The sequence below is a fragment of the Mercenaria mercenaria genome, chromosome 3, assembly GCF_021730395.1.
Source record: "Mercenaria mercenaria strain notata chromosome 3, MADL_Memer_1, whole genome shotgun sequence".
Taxonomy (NCBI): Eukaryota; Metazoa; Mollusca; class Bivalvia; order Venerida; family Veneridae; genus Mercenaria; species Mercenaria mercenaria.
In genome coordinates this window covers 75,184,405-75,204,751 of record NC_069363.1, presented here as the reverse complement: position 1 = coordinate 75,204,751, position 20,347 = coordinate 75,184,405, and the positions used below count along the sequence as shown (strand labels likewise).

Here is a 20,347-nt window from a genome sequence, read left to right as displayed (position 1 = left end):
GTATATATGAATATCAACTCAAGTCCTAGTTAAGCGCATTTAGTAAGCTTATGATGTTTATAGAACTGAGGATTCCTGCGTACGAGTAGTTATTGTGTAAAGTAAATATTTGCTTAAATCGGTTTTCCTAGCTCCATGTAGACGGCCGGGTAGACGGCAGGGTCTAAAGTCTTACCTGAGGTAACGGAATTCAGACGAAATGGAAACGGTCATTCATCGAAGGCATCCAGATTCAGCTCAAAATTGGGGAAAAAAGTAAACGGTTATGAGACACTTTTCTTCCCATCATTATTTTCATCTGGCCACATGGTTTAAAGATAAACGTGTGTTTTAGGGCAGTCATTTGCAGATAATACGGTACAGGTCGCGCAAGGTGTGCATTTTGGCCTCAAAATTTAGTGTCCTGAAACCTGCGTTTTACTCGTTTTTATCACAAAAGCAACAGAGTCGACAGGTTGAAATTGTCACATAATGAAGTGCTAAGTCTTTACAATACACTCGCTGAAAACTTGCCTTGAATTTATCAAAATTGCATTTTTCATGATTTTTTTCGCACTGGTAACAGCGCAGATTTGTGGACTTTTCAATTCCACTGTTCCTTGCCCCCATTAACTCTTACGCCGCCATTTTTACATAAAATGCGATAGGAACATGCCGATTTCGATAGAATGCAAAGTGATACATACTTGAACGCGGTAGGGTAAAATTAAACACGTTGCTGCTGAGAAAAGGCACTAGGAAAGGAAAAAAGATTAGTACTATTTATATTTGGACTACTTGTGATAGACCTGCGGAAGCATACATTCTATTTGGTAGTGATCAGCCTTCGTATATGTATTATTGTGGTTCCACTGGACGGAATTGTCTTCGACAATCCGTGCAAAAAAGTACGCAAAAGAAAGCACTTGCAAATCTGAAACGTTAGAAACTTAAAAAATCACTTGACCAGGGACAATTTCATTACGTAATTTTTGGCGGGAGTCTATTTTTAGTTGATGCATGTTTATTACATTTATCTCGATTCTTTACTATGATATACACAATTGAGGAGTTACATGATTTAAACATATTTAATTGTGTACTTTGTCCTAACTTGATACTAATGTTTCATGTCATTTTTTCGATTCAATGCATATCAAATAAATTTTTGTTCGATAACACATTTCAAACAAATTATGTAATACTGCCAAATTTACTGTAAGTTATCCCATATAGGAGAAGACCTTTATAAGCTTAGCTTTCGGATCTAATCCTTTTTCAGCATGTATGATAACAATATTGTAAATTGTAGTATGCACATATGTTTGAAATAGAATATGTTTAAACTAATTGTGTCTTGTTATTCTGTTATTTTACGTAGTTGTATTGCACTAAAGATTGAAATAAAGATTGATTATGCCTTAACACATATTGAGCTAGAGGCTATTTGTAATGAATATACATGAGTCCAAGACGGCGGCGTCCTACGGGAATTTGGAATCCTTCGACGATACCCTTGTATCCATTACATGCTCAGTCATGTGTGACATTTTCACCATAAGTGTTCCTTCCCTTGAGAAGGAACAATTAGTAAATTGGGTTTGTGTCCGCGAGACCTAGCAGTCCGTCGTTCTTGATTTTTCAGTTAGCCTAGTGGAAAAGCGGACGGTCATGGGTTCGATCCCTTGTCGCGTCATTGGAGAATACCAAAGACGTAAAAATGGTTGTAGTAGCTGCCTTGTTTGGCGCTGAGCATCAGGAGAATAGTGCTAGAACTGTTCAGCCAAGTATCAGTAATATGAAAAAGGCAAAGCCTCTGAGCGAGCGTAGCTTAAACGACAAAGAAACTATTCCCTGCTCATAATAGTTCGCGAGAACCTATTCACTTGAAAAAAACTAGTGCCATTATACCTGTAACAGCGAATATCATACGTTGCAAAATTTATATAAAGCCGGTGTCACGGTGACGTCATTACCTATTTGCCGCGTCCATGTGGCTTTATGCCTATTAATGACATTTTTCCCCCATTTTCTGGCCAATGCTTGATCTTTTAAAAGGAAATAATATTTTTTTCTACCAACTGGAAATCTGTCTTGCATTATTTTTGAGTGATGGATAATATTCAGCAATCATATAAGTTCTGTATTCACTGCGAAAAAAGCATTTCCTGTTAGCACCTGTCCGCTAGGGTGTGCTGTTCGTAAAATAAAAGCAACATTGAAATTATTTCAATAACATAACTTTTAAGAAATAAAGACACCTTATAGAGATTGTGACTCAAATATGAAATTGAAAAAAACAAAACAAAAAAAAAAACAAAAACAAAAACAACAACAACAACAAAAAAATCAAACAAACAATTTTTTCTCGACTGACGGAAGTAGAAAAAATGCCCCCCCCCCCCCCCCCCCCCCCCCCCCACACACACACACCCCTTTACGTCGACGACATCACTTTGCCGCAATCGGCACACTTTCGTTATATTTGCTTACACATTTCTGTAAGGCGAGCTCGCGAGCTATGCGAGCTATAACCGAAGTGTCACAGGGTGACAGGACCACGAAACTGTTTTGTCCATAGGTCCAAATTCTTTCGAAGAATTTATAGAGCTTTTATGGTCGACAGAAGTTCCAATAGTGAAAATTGTTCAGCTATATATAAAACAATTCAAAGTATGATAAAAGTATCTCATTTACGTGTGTTTTGTACAAAAAATGAATTGCAATTTGATGAAACTGTAACTCTGAGTGAAACTTGAAATTAATTTTAATTCTACTTAAAGACTCAGTTTTAAGGCAACTTTGGAGACAGAAATAAACCTCCACCTTCAGTAGGCGTTTAACGTGAAGTTTTCCAACTTGATTGATTCGTTAAATTTATCAGACTGGCAGAATGTAGACATCTTGGAAAGATATATAATGACGTTTACATATCCGCACTGGGTATCAAACATTTTAGCTCACCTAACCCAAAAGCTTACAAAAAGCTGCTATGAATCATACTCGCACGGTGTATGTCCTCTGTAGGTAAACAGAACGTTAGTTTTTATCCTTTGATATGCCAGTACAGTCTGATCATGGTCTGCACTGTTCGCTATTCAGACTTTAAATTTTCAGTGAACACCCCTTTTTATATTAAGTGGCACTGTCCAAATTGAATGATGGACCATTCCATTTCAGAACTGATGATTTAGCAGGCTAAATGTTATATAATCTTAAGACAACCGTTCCTTAATTGAATAGGAGACATTCCATTACCAACTTAAATATATGATGCTATCAATCTGACTGAAGTACTTGATCTTCTAAACGAAGATCTGAAAACGACACATTCACATTCGTCTTCTGTATATTTTGGATTTCCAATATTGCTATTTTTATTTTCGCAAATCTATTTTTGTTTGAACCAATCAGACAACTTGTTCGAATGTCAAAGAGTAAGAAAAAGTTTTAATTAATCCAGGGCTCGAACCTGGGACCTCTCGTTTACAGCGCAAGTGCCCTACCGACTGAGCTAACCGGCCACCTGAAATCTTTCGACATAAAACTTGTTGATATCGAAACTCAAAGCTTTATAAAGCTTACAGAATGCTGTAAGGTAGCTTTTGATTGGCTAGCGGAAGGGTTGTCAGAACGAGGCCATCAATAGCTCGTTGTCAGATCCTATGCGTAGCGTAATAGGAGATGTACTTTAGTCAGATTGTGATGCTATAAGAGTCAGACGTATTGTGGACACCATTGCAGGTTTATTTTTCAAACGTACACGGTATTAAAGGTATATTTATAATCATAAAACTTTAAGGATGAATCTCATTTACCCTCTAGCTTTACCCAGTAATCGTTGTTATAACTCTTTTTACTGAATCAGCCAGCTTTCCTTCAATGTCAGAGTTATCTGAGAAAGAAAAGAAAACAAAGAGAAAAAACACGACAAATAGCCCTAGATGGTCGTAATGGCGCGCTTGATTGTCGTTTTGGCACGCCAGAACGAAATGACAGAACTCAGTCCCAGAGGAAAAGTCATCTTTGATATCATAACACCAAAGTTTTTTTTTATACGAAAAATGAATTCATCTCTTTCCATATACCTTATATATCTTTACTCTAACATTCACAAATAATTTTCCTGAGGCACTTAGGAAAGGGAGATTAATATGCATAAAACTATTTGTGTAACATACTGCTGTTACACACCTTTGCATTGACGTTTCGCACATTGAAATCAATGTTGCAATGCCATATCAGATAGTTTATAAAAACGGAGAACCACATCATCTAAATGAAAAGAAACGAGTAAAGCGGTAAACATGATTTATTTCCCTACAAACAATCTGACAACACTTATGCTCTTCCATACTCAGTCTGTAGAAAAGACATGTGATTCTTTTTCATCACTGAAGAAGGCCAACTAGGTCGTTGCGAGATCAAAAAAAAGAAGAAAAAAATACACAAACCTTTTTTTTAAAGACATTAAAAAATCACGACCAGTTGTGTTTGCTTTCGCGTTTTTATGTTTTGCAAAAAATAAAAACTTCATTGCCATTTATGCCACTGACGAGCACTCGGTGTCTTTTTTTTCCATTTCCGGGAGAATAATGGCAGAGAAAAATAATCAGAAGGGAAAAATCGCGCCGTTAATGTCTAAAATACTGGGAAAATTGTGGCGAAATACAAATAGTGTCTTTCATATATGCGTTACACACTTTCTAGAAGAAAATGACTTAAAAAAAACAAGGGCTGGGGTGGAGGTGTAGGTGGGGGTAACGTCACACAGACACTGGTTACTATACACGATTTGAATGGAAAAGAAACTGAGACATACAAGTAGGTTACATTCTACCTATTCAATTCCTTATTTATTTCATATTAATAACAGTACATTCAGACCTCATTTTCAGCACTTTAGAGCATTTCAATGATATGAAATACATATATGGTCATTTAGTATGACATGTCTTCTTACCAAAAATAGAAAAATATTGACATGTTATGTTGTATATAAGAAAAATAATCTGATCTCAGAAACATCACCCTCTAAAAATGCCCCCATGAAAACGCGTAGGTAGACATTTTTCGCAAAGAATAAAACTTATTCCAAGAAATTTACAATGAAAATGGTCTAGATCTATTCTCAATACTATAAGCAATAAACATAAGCCAAAAATTTAACTGTCACCTCCTCATGTCACTCATTATACCAGATTTCATCCATAGCATGGAACTACATTTTGGACTACTTCACATGTAACACTGAGTAGTCACTTCCGGTTTGGTGTAATCCGTCCAGTATCAAGAGACATATATTAGGCATATACAATGTGTTTAATGTCTAACCATTCTATTGAATGATTGTAGCAGTTTGCAAAGTATTTGATATATAAGTTGAGTTTAGACCACTGTTATTTCTACTGGGTAGGATAGTTACTTATTTGTGTTTTTAAAACTACGCTGAAAAGAGATTGACTAAGTTTGCAGTTGAAGTTGTGAAAACACAATTATATAGGAAGGGCCTAAACTGTCCACCCCACCTGCCAACTTGTAGTATAGCTGTATATTACTTATATTATCAAAATGATTTTCATGAACATTTTGCGGGAGAGAAAAGTAAAATTGTTTGTTTCCGGTATCCCGACCTACCCTAAATTTTTGGCCCGACCCTGAATGTTTCATGGCCTTGGAGAATATTGTTGCAACACTGCACTTTTTATGCTTTAAACATGGTCAGTGATGTTAGAAATCAACTTACTGATGCTCTAAAGGCATAACCCCTTATTTGTATTCATTTTTTGACACAAAAGTAATTTCAGAATAGTTTCACTTAATAAAAAAAGTAACCAAGAGTTGTCCGTAAGACAATCCAATGCTCGACTATTCGAAATATTGTCCCAGAAGCGGGAAAATATAACCCAAAATGTTAAAATATCAAAAGAGTTTCAAGTTCAAAAGGGAACATAATTTGACAAAATGCATGTCAGAGTTATGCGACTTGATGCTATCAACTAGTTTTATAACCCCGAAGGCACATGTGAAGTTTCAACTTAATATCTGCATTTGTTCTGCAGATAGTAACTTGCACGCAAAACTTTTATCAGATTTATCCAAAAGGGGACATAATTTCAAGTCCAAAAGGGGACATAATTTGCCAAAATACATGTCAGAGTTATCGGACTTGCCCCAGTGAGGTTGGTAATTGATCTGGAAAAAGAAAAAAAAATAAGTTTCAAATTTATATGACTTTTAGTAATAGCTGTATGGTACTTGCACGCAAAACTTTAACCAGTATTTTTAAGTTCACAAGGGGGCATAATTTGGCCAAAATGCAGGTCAGAGTTATGAGACTTGATGCTATCAACTAGTTTTATAATCCCGAAGTTTCAATTCAATATTTGCATTAGTTTTGGAGATAGTAACTTGCATGTAAAACTTTAACCAGGATTTTCTAAGTCCAAAAGGGGACATAATTTGCCAAAATACATGTCAGAGTTATGGAACTTGACCCAGTGAGGTTGATAATTGACCTAGAAAAAGAAAAAAAATCAAAGCTATATGCCTTTAAATGATAGCTGTATGCACTTGCATGCAAAACTTAAACCAAGGTGTAACGCCGACGCCGACGCCAGGGTGAGATTTTTTTAGCATGTTGCCGGAAACAAAGATTTTTTTAGACCTCATATACATAATGTTAGCTATACAAATTATGCTTGTTGATTGGGTAGTATATATTTGTAGACGATAACTATAATTTAAGCGTAGGCCTCAGTGTATAATACGCATTTAGAATATTTTCTTGATGTTTATCTCTGGATTTTTTATTCAAAAATATCAAAATTTCGAAACAATATCGAGTCACCCAAAAATATGATTTTATCCATTTAACTACCACGCTCCATTTTTTAACTCACAAAAAAACAAGTAAAAGATGTGTATATAGATAACATGTGAATACCATTTAAGGTTAAATATCATACAAATATATTATATAATACAAGATTTTATTTATATAGTGCCTTTTTCATGACTTATCAATAGGGAGAGCGGAGATCTACGGATCTCGGGGTCGTGAGTTCGAACCCTGGGCGAGGATTATGTTCTCCGTGACGATTTGATAAAAGACATTGTGTCTGAAATCATTCATCCTAAACCTCTGATTCATGTGGGGAAGTTGGAAGTTACTTGCGGAGAATAGGTTTGTACTGGTACAGAATCAACAACAACTTTTCGTGATTAGCGTGTTCGAATGCGTTTAATATAGCACAATAAAAGGCAGCCACACAGGGTGCCAAATTAATTTTCCTCTGGCTCAGACACAGTGTGGTCCGACCAGATTGACAGAGTGAGAGAAAGCCCCCTAAACAGAGAGAAAAATCCATTAGATAAGGCCTGCCCGGCTAACTTAGCCTAGTCTTTGCGAACAGGTAGTCCGTCCCGGTGTATAGAACCGATAAACGCAAAGTCGTCTTTTCTGGAAAGAACAAGTACTGGTTTCTTAGTTAAGTGAGAGACACACAAGAGCACCACAGAAATCTGCCTTGCCTGGACCGGGATTTGAACTCCCGACCTCTGGATTGTCAGTCAAGCGCGTTATCTCTTGACCACCAAGCCACCCTTTGTGATCTGTTTCGATAGGATACGACAACGACGTAACTTTATTAGTTGCCATTTTCTTTCATCATCATTATTTACTATTTTTATAATGGCTTGTCCATCCAGATCTTGCTGCGACAGCACGACGTATCATTTTTGTCGTGTTTGCGCCTCGCCAGCACTAGGACATGAAAAAGTAGAGCAAGGACACGCTGCTATTTTCCTTATTTTATCATGTTCTGGTGCTGACTAGGCACCATGCAACACCTCGAGGACACATTCTCTCATGTTGTTACTGCGAGGTCGCCACGCAACAGGACACGACAATGTTTCGCCTTCCCTTCCTGATGACGTGCGCAGAACGGTCTGTATTGTATTTTGCCATCGAAATATCTCTATAAAATGCTTCTTCCCCTTCCGTTTGGATCACTCCATGTTTACAAACACGTTTGTTTATTTTATGGACTGTATAGGTATCGCATAGTTATAAGGCGCTTTGAAATGTAAACAAACAAAACGATAGCTTAGATTTAAGTCAAAACACTACGTTTACTGCAAACAGTAATTCCTCGTTGGCCGAGCGGTAACGGTGTCCGGGAGTTCGATTCCCAGACCGACCCGTATTTTTTTAAACCGTATTTAATTTCTATTATTTTTTAATACGATTCAACAAAAACAACACGAGTTGGTTAATCTGGTAGTCACTTATTCACTTACTTATACATGTATATATGTCACGGTTAACACGTAATTATGTTTAAATACGTTTCATCTTTAATATGATTTAACACTTGAAGCTTTCGTGAATGAATTCGAAACCAGAGGAAAACAAACTTACACAAATAATGTAAATTAAAATGTAAACTGAAAGAAAAGGATGGATGCAAGGTTCGAACCATCAAAACTATCACTACAAAATGATAATATGACTATCCACTCAACCTACTGCGCCATCAAGCCAACTCATGATTGAATTCATTCTTATATCTTTTATTTTAAAAGAGTGCTCAGTACTGATTGTTTATTTACGTGTTGCTAAAATTAAAAACGCCATAATACTGTGCGGTACTTATACGGACAATAACATGACATTAAATAAACATTACCGTTTGAACTCATCTAACATTCTTTTCACGTGCTCAGGTATTGTATGATACCTGTGCACGTGCTCAGGTATGGTATAGTGGACGCAACTTGACCCCGATGGTTGACCTTTGCATTATAATACATAATAATGCACAACCTATTATTGAAAAGGAGTGTACGTAAAACACCAGCTGCACGAGAAAAAGGAAATGTAATTTTGTGTAAATATAAATTAGTGTATTGGAAAGTTTTAATTGATCAAATGAAAGTATATATACTTTGATGCTGCACTGTATACAAACTAATTCCATATAAATATACACGGCTACCCTAAACACCCTTGATTTTTATAATGAAATAACCGATATGAATAATCAGCCTAAGGTCAACCATCGCGGTCAAGTTGCGTCTACTATATGTAGGTATTCATTTTGGTTACTAACCCGCAGAGAACAATAGAACAGTTGTGTAAATGCCGCCGAAATATTTCCCCGGTAACAATAGAAAACGTACAGAACGGTGCTGCCCTGTAAGCGAGGAGACCCGGGTTCGAGCCCCAGATTGACTGCACATTTTTCTCACGCGGTGACATACGGCACCTAAAATAGGGCCGTGCCTTTCTTGCTTGGTTGGTGTAACGGGGTCATTTGTCATTGGTATTCTATATATAAATGTCACAGGGTGAGAAAAATGTGTAGGCGGCCGGGTAGCTCAGTCGGTAGAGCATTGGAACGGTATTCCGAGGCCCCGGGTTCGAGTCCCGGTCTGGCTGCACATTTTTCTCACCCTGTGACAATTGGCGCCCAACATGGGACCGTGACGGCATTACACTGGTTAGTCTCCGACGCCTGTAATTGCTTATATATAAAGTACCCGCTGAAATTCGAGGACGAATTTCAAAATGGTGGGGAAATGTGTCACGGTATAGAACTTGAATATTAAAACGGGGAAAAAGTGTGTAGGCGGCCGGGTAGCTCAGTCGGTAGAGCATCGGAACGGTATTCCGAGGCCCCGGGTTCGAGTCCCTGTCTGGCTGCACATTTTTCTCACCCTTTGTTATCGGAAACGAAAGTAGGTTGACTTTTCACAGAACTGATATATTTGTTCAATATTTAACTTAATTTGGATAATTGTTGTAATTGCTCTATCAGAATGATTTCGTGGTTTTTGCGCGTGTGTGTGGAGGTGAAGTAGGTCACTAGTTTGTGGCGAGTCTTTAAGTCAGATTTCTGTCTAAATAGGTTTTTAATTCGGCAGCCTGTAAGTCTGCCCAAATGATCTTCATATCGTGGTTCAGCTCTATCTGACACTGAGCATATAAACAGAGCGGGCACAGGCGGCTTTTATTCTAGTCAACATATGCGCTATAAATTATATAAACGACGACATGTTGTGGTGTTAAATTTAGACAAGGCAATTGGTAACACCGATGGATCCTCCCGAAGCAAATATCTAAAAAGTGTGGTGGGGGTAGGGGGGGGGGGGGAGGTGCAATTGGAAAAACAGGGTAATACAAGAGCACCGCCTTGCGGGTGCTGACGCTCATCTGATTTTTTTTAGTGTAATAGAAATATTGTCCTACCCATGATTTTCTAAGTCTAAAAAGGGCCATCATTCTTGCAAAAAGCAGGATAGAGTTATGTTTCTTGATGTACAGTGTCCACTTATGATGGTGAAAAACTGTTGCAAGTTTTAAAGCAATAGCTTTGATAGTTTATGAGAAAAGTTGACTTAAACATAATACTCAACCAAGAAAATGATTTTCTAAGTCCAAAAGGGGCAATAATTATTGCAAAAAGCAGGATGGAGTTATGTTGCTTGCTGTACAGGGTCAGCTTATGATGGTGAACAAGTGTTGCAAGTTTCAAAGCAATAGCTTTGATAGTTTAAGAGAAAAAGTTGACCTAAACATAAAACTTAACCAAGAAATCTGATATTTTCTAAGTCCAAAAGGGGCCATAAATCTTGCAAAAAGCAGGACGGAGTTATGTTTCTTGCTGTACAGGGTCAACTTATGATGGTGAACAAGTGTTGCAAGTTTTAAAGCAATAGCTTTGATAGTTTAGGATTAAAGCTGACCTAAACATAAAACTTAACCAAGAAAACTGATTTTCTAAGTCCAAAAGGGGCAATAAATCTTGCAAAAAGCAAGATGGAGTTATGTTTCTTGATGTACAGGGTCAGCTTATGATGGTGAACAAGTACTCCAAGTTTCAAAGCAATAGCTTTGATAGTTTAGGAGAAAAGTTGACCTAAACATAAAACTTAACCAAGAAATCTGATATTTTCTAAGTACAAAAGGGGCCATAAATCTTGCAAAAAGCAAGATGGAGTTATGTTTCTTGCTATACAGGGTCAGCTTATGATGGTGAACAAGTATTCCAAGTTTCAAAGCAATAGCTTTGATAGTTTAGGAGAAAAGCTGACCTAAACATAAAACTTAACCAGGCAACGCCGACGCAGACGCCGACGCCGACGCCGACGCCGACAACCGCTCAAGTGATGACAATAACTCATCATTTTTTTTCAAAAAATCAGATGAGCTAATAAGAGTTATGGTTCTTAGTTACTGCATACCCCTCACACCACCCCCTCAATGACTTTGAATAAAGTATCTCTTAAATTATAGTTAAGGAGAGATGCAAAAATGATGCCAGCTAGAGTTATGGTTCTTAGTTACTGCATTTCCTCTCACTGACCTCCATAAATGTGTGAAGCATTGAATCAATCAGGTTTATACTTTTCAAGTAATACACCGGAAATTTTTCATACATAAAGGGAGATAATTCAAAAATATGGTAGGCTAGAGTTATTGTTCTTTGAAAATCCACTCCGTCTCACTGATTTTTATCAATATATAAAGTATTAAGTTAAGCCCTCATATAGTTTTCAAGTTATGCTCTTGACAAACTTTTTCCCCATAAGGGGAGATAATTCAAAAATGGGGTCAGCTCGAGTTATGGTTCTTTGACATTGCACATCCTCTAACTGACCTCCATCTATATTTACAGTATCAAGTCAATCCCTTCTATAGTTTTGGACTTAGGCTCTGGACAAGCTTTTGCATAGAGATGATTAAAAAATGGGGTCAACTAGAGTTTCAGGTTCTGGTTATTGCACTTTCTTTTAATGATCTATATTTGTGTGAAGTATCAAGTCATTCCTTCTTATAGTTTTCTAAACTTTTGTTTTTCACATAAGGGGAGATAATTCAAAAATGGGGTCAGCTAGAGTTATGGTTCTTTCCCACTGCACTTTCGCTCACTGTGACCTCTATCAATAAGTGAAGTATCAAGTCAATCCCTTATACAGTTTGGACTTACGCTCCGGACAAGTATGTTTTTACAAAAAGGGAGATAATTCAAAAGCGGGACCACCTAGAATTATCGTTCCTCATCACTGTACCTCCTCTCAATGAACTCTACCACTGTGAGAAGTTACTACTAAGTACCTTAAACACTTTTTGAGTAATGCTCCAGACAAGAGTGATACGGACAGACGGACAAGGTGGCGACTTTAGACTTTATGCACCAAGACACACTTCGGGGAGCATAAAACTTTCCTAGAAAATAGATAAGACCCTTAAAATTTGGTTGAAATTGCACTTTTTGTTTTCTAAGCACAATATTTGTTATTTCGACATCGTTTATAACTTATCTGGAAAAAAAGAACTTATTCACTGGACAAGGTTTAACCAACTCGTGTGGCCAAGGAATTATTACAATCTGCTATTTTAATTAACCTTTACCCTGCTAAATTTCTAAAATGGACTGGTCCATCATTCCATTTGGGCAGTACCATTTAATATTCGAAGGGGTGTTCACTGAAACTTTACTGACTGAATAGCGAACAGTGGCTGATCTTGTCTGCACTGGCCGCAAAGGCAGAAACACTTGCCACCAGCAGGCTAAAGGTTAACCCTTTATACACCACAAAATAAAGCAAACAGCTAATATTATTCATTTATTAAACGGTAATGTATGCGTATCAAAATATATGTAACAACTGGAATGCACGAAATAATTGCACTAGTTTGAAAGTTATTTGGACTAATTTGAATAATTGTTAATCTAGAAACATTTTCTGTGTACAATTGAGGGTCCAGATTCGTCATATTCTTGTTTACTGATCCACATCTGTTGAAAGGTGGACAGTGAAGCTAGGATAGAGCCGCCGATCCATACAGAGTATTTCCTCTCAGGTGGAGCAATGATCTTGATTTTCATGGTTGGTGGAGCAAGGGCTGTGATTTCCTTTTGCATACGATCAGCAATACCGGGGAACATAGTGGAACCGCCGGACAACACGGTGTTTGCGTACAAATCTTTTCGAATGTCGACGTCACACTTCATGATGCTGTTGTACGTTGTTTCATGGATACCTGCGGATTCCATACCAAGGAAAGATGGCTGGAACATGGCCTCTGGGCAACGGAAACGCTCGTTGCCAATGGTGATGACCTGACCGTCAGGCAGTTCATAGCTTTTCTCCAGTGAGCTGGATGAAGCAGCGGTCTGCATTTCTTGTTCAAAGTCTAGAGCAACATAGCATAGTTTTTCTTTAATGTCTCTTACAATTTCTCTTTCAGCAGTGGTGGTGAAAGAATAACCACGCTCCGTAAGAATTTTCATGAGGTAGTCAGTGAGATCCCTGCCGGCAAGATCTAATCTCAGAATAGCATGAGGAAGGGCGTAACCTTCATAGATTGGCACTGTGTGTGAAACACCGTCACCGGAGTCCATCACTATACCCGTGGTTCGACCGGAAGCATACAGTGACAGTACAGCCTGAATGGCGACGTACATGGCTGGGCTGTTGAATGTTTCAAACATGATTTGGGTCATTTTTTCTCTGTTGGCCTTGGGGTTGAGCGGGGCCTCAGTGAGAAGTACGGGATGTTCCTCTGGGGCAACACGGAGTTCATTGTAGAAAGTGTGATGCCAGATTTTCTCCATATCGTCCCAATTAGTGACAATACCGTGTTCGATTGGGTATTTCAATGTTAGGATACCTCTCTTGCTCTGGGCCTCATCACCGACATAGCTGTCTTTCTGTCCCATACCGACCATCACACCCTGAAAATACACAATTTAAGCAAATTAAGAATTGTATTTTTGTTTCACTTAAAGTGTATCAGTCTGAAAAAAAAAATAAGTCCAACAATTTTGATTTGATTCAGTGCGTTTTGGATATTAAATTGCAATTAATTTTACAAATCGTTTCGCTTCATGTCTTTTCCCATTTAGTAAATCAAGTGAAGCAATGAATGTTTTTTTCGCTGATTCAGCGATTACTAACATCATCTTCCGATGGTGTGATTTCCTCATGCTTGAAAGCGTACTTAAAAATGAATGACTATCCTCCATTAACTTGGTTCATCATTAATGACTGTATCTATACGTAGCTCAATGACACATATTAAGCCGGATATTCGAGCGGGGGGAAGGCGAATCTCCTCGTCCGTAACCAAAGAATGTTTGTGTATTAAGTGGAGTGAAAAGGTACGTTTGAAATGTATAAATCTGCGTCTGTTTTCTTATCTTTAGGAAATAATATGCTCGCCAGCCCGAAATATTTTACCTTGTCTACAATAGCGTGATTTTATAACATCATTAAAGTGTCACGTATAAAAAACACACACACACACACACACAAAAAGTATGTACGTTTTTCATCGTTTTGGTCATCATGGAGTAAATACACTGACGAGATAAAGAAACGCCTCATTTAAACTCGGTATACAATTTTTCGTTAACCGTGATTCAAAATTAGAAAAGAACAATTCCATTCGCAAATTAGATGCTTTACAAGAATTTATGGTCAATAAGAAATCATTTCATTGTCGCATTAAGCTTAAATCTTGAATTTTAATAGCCCGGTCGGAGAAATTGCATTAGAAAAATCAGTAGCGCGTGTGGCCACCTCTGCTAGCAACCACAGCAGCAAGGCGACGCCTCATAGAGCCGCATCAGTTGCGTAACAGATACCGTGGGATTCTGGCCCACTCCTGGTGCAGAGCTGCTACCAGTTCCCGGACGTTTGCTGGCTGGAGTTGACGTTGGCGTAACCGCCGTCCGAGATAATCCCACGCGTGTTCAGTCGGATTGCAGTCCGGTGAACACGCCGGCCAAGGTAAAACATTAATGTTTCTAGCCTGTAGAAAGTCCCTGGTGACGCGTGCAACGTGAGGTCGCGCGTTGTCGTGCTGATAGACTAATCCTTGACGTTGACGGAATAAAGGGACAACTACATGACGTAATATCTGGTCGATGTAACGCCTGGCTGTGAGATTACCTTGGCAAACGACGAGTTGGGACTTAAACCTATGTTTGACTGCTGCCCACACCATTACTCCACCTCCACCGTAACGATTGTGCTCCAAAACGCAATTGTTTGCGTAGCGTTCATGGCGTCGTCTATAGACACGGATACGTCCGTCGGCGTTCCACAAGTTGAAACGCGACTCGTCACTGAACACTACGTTCTGCCAACGCTGGCCGCGATGGTTGCGGGCCCAAATAAGACGTTGGTGACGGTGGCGTAACGTTAGAATTAGACCGCGGTAGGGCCTACGACAGGTAATTCCGCGTTCTCTGAGTCGATTTCTCACTGTATGTCGACTAATTGGACGTCCACGGTTACCTACAACTATACGTGACGTAGATTGCGCCGTCACAAATCTGTCACGTAAATGACGTTGACGTATATAATTATCCTGTCGTATTGACGTTACACGCGGTCTACCTGAACGTGGTCTATCGATAGACATTCCCGTGTCTCTAACACGTCGAATAAGACACACAATTGTCGAACGAGAGACGTTAAAACGTCTAGCAACTTGTTCCTGCGTTCGCCCACATTCAAGCATAGCCAAAACCTGAGCCCTCTCTTCAGAATTCAGCCTCGGCATTACGAAAACTAATGTTTTTTTTCAGAGAATAGCTGAAAATATGGTTGTGTGTCGTATTACACATGTACATGTGCAAAAATCGTTCAATCAAACCACATGGTTTACATGCACGGACTGCACGAGGAAATCATGACCAGGTACATGAAGTGAACAAATGGCTGAATGAAATCGCGCGAGTTTTTGTTCACTGTGTTTGTCGGTCAGAGTACATGTAGATTTACTACATTTCACAACAATTAAAAGCGTTAGGGAAAAAATAACGCCAAATTTCAATGAGGCGTTTCTTTATCTCGTCAGTATATGAATACTGGAGTGGTGCTGTACCCCTTTTTTAGATGTAATACGGCAATAATTCTGATTTTGTACATTCTGTGAACGCGGACAAACATAAAAAGCTGGCATATTAAGTAATCGGCGATACTACAGAAACAAAAAAAAAAATGCGACGTTATTTCAGCACAGAATTGTATGTAGATAAGGCGCGTTTCGCCAATATTCTCATCTACTTTAATTAACAAAAGATTGTTATTTTAAGCTAACACTGTCCTCCTATTGTAAACTACCCCTCTTAATTTGCATATTGCTTCTTTATATTTTTCTTACATATAAAAGTTTACGTTATTATGTTTACTACAAATTATAAAATACATCAGGAACAATACTTCATCTGTTATTATAAAAGTGCGCTTTGTAGCTAAAATGTGTATAAAATTACGTTGAAACTACTGTTTTTTATCATCTGCCTAGATACAGTGAAGTACATGCTTTCAAAGCGGAAGATAAAAACATTCTTTACTCATGTAATACGTCAGAAACAATAGTTTCCTAAATAGAATGTTATAAAGGGAATATCTCAAAATGAAATATTGCGCTGGTGTCATTTTTATCAGTTTAATCTAATTCGGTGAATGAAAGTAAATCGAATAAACTATTACTGTAATCATTTATGTTTGCCTACAGCAATATATTGATAAAAGGGCGTGGCATATGCACTTTTCCGTTTGATTTTGGATAAACGCCGTTTTCCGACAATATTTCAACAATGTGACGTCGATCAGTTAACTTCAATTCTGTACCTCCGCAAGAAGCAGATAACTCCACCTCCCCGCCCCTACCTTCATGCATCTATGACTGAGAAGTAAAGGTACATGCAAGTATCGGGAAGTACGAACTATTACAAGTACAGATGTCGGCCACACGAACGTTTGCTAAAAGAGAAAAATTAATGCGCCATAATCCAAAGCGATGAAAAATACACCGTTCATAGAAAGCTGGTTAAAGGATTTCAACAGGATTTAGTAAACATATAAGTGACAAAATTTGTTTGGATATGAAGTATGAACAGGTCGGAGACATCCCCTGGATTGAGAGACATTCTCTCGATCTAAACATTGTCTCTCGTTCGAAAGACAAAATGTCTTTGGATCGAAAGACTCAAATTAGCTTAAGCAATGATAATCATTGAACGAGTAATTAAAACTCACTTTTTAGAATGCGCAAATTTGTTTCAAATATAGAAAATTATCTTTCTTTTATCAAATTTTCAAAATCAAAATTATTTTGGGAATTTTGTTTAAGCATTATAATGCTTAAGCAAACTTCTATGACAATGTGTTTCTTGTAAAGTTTACTTGAAATAACAAGTTGTTTCAATGAATAAATAATGCGACTGTAATGAAATGATTGTTTTAATAATGAGTTCATGGTTTTTCAACACTTAAGCTAAATACAGTCTTTCGATCGAAAGACATTTTGTCTTTCAAGCGATAGACAGTGTTTAGATCTAGAGGCTGTCTCTCAATCAAGGGGAAGTCTCCGACCTGATGGAACAGATGAACATCCAGTTTGTGACCGAAATGCACTCATTTACCGATACCTGAAATATTTGCTTCCTATAAAAAAAAAGAAGGAAATCTCCAAAATCACCCATATTTCTAAGTCATAAATCTGTAAACCCGTGACATAGAAAAATGGCTGGTCATCAATTTCCGTGACAAAATAAATGACATAGAATTCGTTATGAAATCCGTAACACTTTGCTCTGAGAAATCCGTTACCGAGGCTCGCCAGATATCATTCTAATATTCGTGTGACCGACATCCGTAAACTAGTGCAAACATTAAAAATAAGTATCTTGACATTCTCCTTGTAATTCAGCTTGACGAATGTGTAGATATATAATGAAAACCATTTTTTTCACATTTGGCAGGCTGTGACCAATTTTAGTCGATAATCGGACACGAGAGAAAAATATTTTTCAATAATTCTATCCAGCGAAAAAGCTATTAGTGTTTTCTCTGATCAGGCGTTTTGCACGACAATCTACGATGTACTCGATTTTGATGCACCTGGTGGGACGTTTAACTGTTTTTAAAATATCCGGGTGGAACTTGACAAATTATCAGTGATTTTCTGGAAATGGGATTTATGCCCAGCCCACATATGGCAACTGACTGTGCATTCCATCGGGAGCCAACGCCCTGTTTTTATGAGAACTGAATAGAGCAGGATTTTGCCACAATAAATTAGAAACATGTGGTATGTACAGATCACGATTAGGCAACTTGATGCAAAATTAAAAAAAAAACGATGAGACGTATTTTGCAGAAAATTAGGGAAGACAGATTATAATTATACAGATATGTGTACAGATGTATACCAGGGCCCGTATTCATAAAGCTCCTAAGGAGAAAACTTAGGAAAATACTAAACTTTGTAAATTTCCCAAACAACATAGCACAAAAGAAAAGTGTAAACTTTATAAGATTTATTGATAATCTTCATTACTATGCCAGACTCTATGAGACAATATTGTTAGACCTTTCAAATATCTCGCCGATTGTTCACAAAACGCTTTGGAACTTTTCCCTTAGTTAGTTCCTTTGGGAAAATTTTCCCTTAGGAGCTTTATGAATATGGGCCCAGATGTGTATTGTCAAAAAAGATAAAATTGCAATATAGGTAAACATTACATTTAAAATATGTAAATGAAATCTGAGTTTTGCAAGTCAGAAAAAAAAACTAACCTGATGTCTGGGTCGGCCAACAATGGATGGAAATACGGCTCTTGGGGCGTCGTCGCCGGCAAACCCAGCCTTGCACATACCGGATCCATTGTCTACAACCAAAGCAGCAACATCTTCGTCAGACATTTTATTAGTTTGGTGTAATTTCCTTGTTATGAATTAAAAACTCCGACCCTCCTGGTCTTTTGTATCAAATAAACTAACGAATGATTTTTTACAAGCTTATTTAACCCGAGTGGTTGACCTCTATTGGTATGCATATGACCCCCGTCATTTAGGTAAATAAATACCGTGTTTTCCGATAGAAACTACCATATATGGTAATAACTTTTGCTCAGCGCATCACTGAATTTGCTATTAATATATCAATAGTATTGAGTGTACATTTACGTGTCACGTGATCAAATAACTAAACTCAACAGACTGTGAAGGTTGTAAAAATTATGTATATTATAGTATATACATGTATTTACATACATTACTTACAAAAAATGGTAAACTAGTTTTATCATACAAGTTAAACCACTGTCGTTAGAATATAACATAATGGGATAAAATCATCGATAGACTCTAACCGTTATAAATCGCGATTTCAATATAACTTCTTCCCATTTTGTGTCGATTCGACGTAAAATCCAACTCACTCAGTCACTAATTTATATAATGGTTCATAATTATATTCTTTCAAAATGCCGCCATTTGCTATTTTGCAAATGTTTTAAAACTACAGAAAATACATTTTCATAATTACGTACACATTTAGATCAATATGTCATAAGTAAAACATGAATGGAGTTACGCAAATGTATACTTTAAACGGTTTTATTCTTAACACTAACACAACCCATTAGAAAAATAACAAAAAAATCACGTCAGAAAACAAAATATAGTTTATATACCATTTATAAGATTAGAGAGGTGTAGGTAACAACGTTATTTTGATTTTGCTGCCATTTTCATCATTGATAACTTTTTTCGCTAGTTACTTTAAATGTTGGTTTTTTTTACTTTTCAAAAATGTAGTGCAGTCGTAAACCGAGTGCATTATAATATACGACTGCAAAGTTGATTTTTTATGAAAGTCGGAAAAATCCTTATCAAAGTATTGTTCGAAGTGTAGGCTAAATTTCCAAGTTCAAAATTGTACTTTCAGTATTTTTAGACAATTTTGGGGGGGGGGGGGGGGGGGGGGAAACAACTGGTGGGTCGGTTGTGCGATGGTTCTTTTTCACGTGACAATTCACAAGTCGCATGTTTTCGACGAAGTTTAGTTTTTGATTATTATTTTTTTTTTGGTCCGTTCATTTTATCGTCTGCTTACAAACAAGTCTTACAGGATTTTTTACTGGCACTGGCCTGTTATCCGCAAGAGATTGACAACTTCCACTCATAAACATGAGCTAGAGACTACGGAGAACGTACGCCTCGCCCCGGGATTCACACATACGTCCTCCATACTGCATGGACGATTTGTGCTCCTATACATATCGGGCTAATCGTGCAGTCTTTGTAATTGTATGTTTGATACATTTACGTGAGTTATATATGTAACTGGGTCAGTTTTCTATTAAAACTTAAGATTTCATAAGGGAGACAACTCCGTCAACCTTGTCCACCTTGTATCTCTAACCTGTCAAGAGTTATCTCTTTTACGCGGTTTGGTGATTTTCAATTGACCTGTGACCTCTTTGAAAATACTGGTCAGTCAGCCATTTTACCCAATAAGTATTTCTATACGTTATAGGACAGATAGGTTATTTAG

General features: G+C 37.6%; 1 protein-coding gene across 1 annotated transcript; it reads right to left on the bottom strand.

The window, feature by feature from the left end:
- Window positions 1-12,599: 12,599 nt before the first annotated feature.
- On the bottom strand, window positions 12,600-18,804 carry LOC123524374 (actin, cytoplasmic). Its single transcript, XM_045302521.2, has 2 exons — window positions 18,586-18,804; window positions 12,600-13,724 (listed from the first exon to the last, which is right to left on the bottom strand). Exons 1-2 carry the CDS (start codon window positions 18,709-18,711, stop codon window positions 12,720-12,722), a joined length of 1,131 nt encoding a protein of 376 aa, XP_045158456.1. The 5' UTR covers window positions 18,712-18,804; the 3' UTR covers window positions 12,600-12,719.
- Window positions 18,805-20,347: the final 1,543 nt, after the last annotated feature.

Excerpts from the sequence above, each read along its gene's own strand:
- LOC123524374 (XM_045302521.2), bottom strand. The coding sequence starts at position 18,711 with ATGTCTGACGAAGATGTTGCTGCTTTGGTTGTAGACAATGGATCCGGT. Across the intron at positions 13,725-18,585 it reads TTGGCCGACCCAGACATCAG|GGTGTGATGGTCGGTATGGG; the intron begins GTTAGTTTTTTT and ends GTGTATTTTCAG.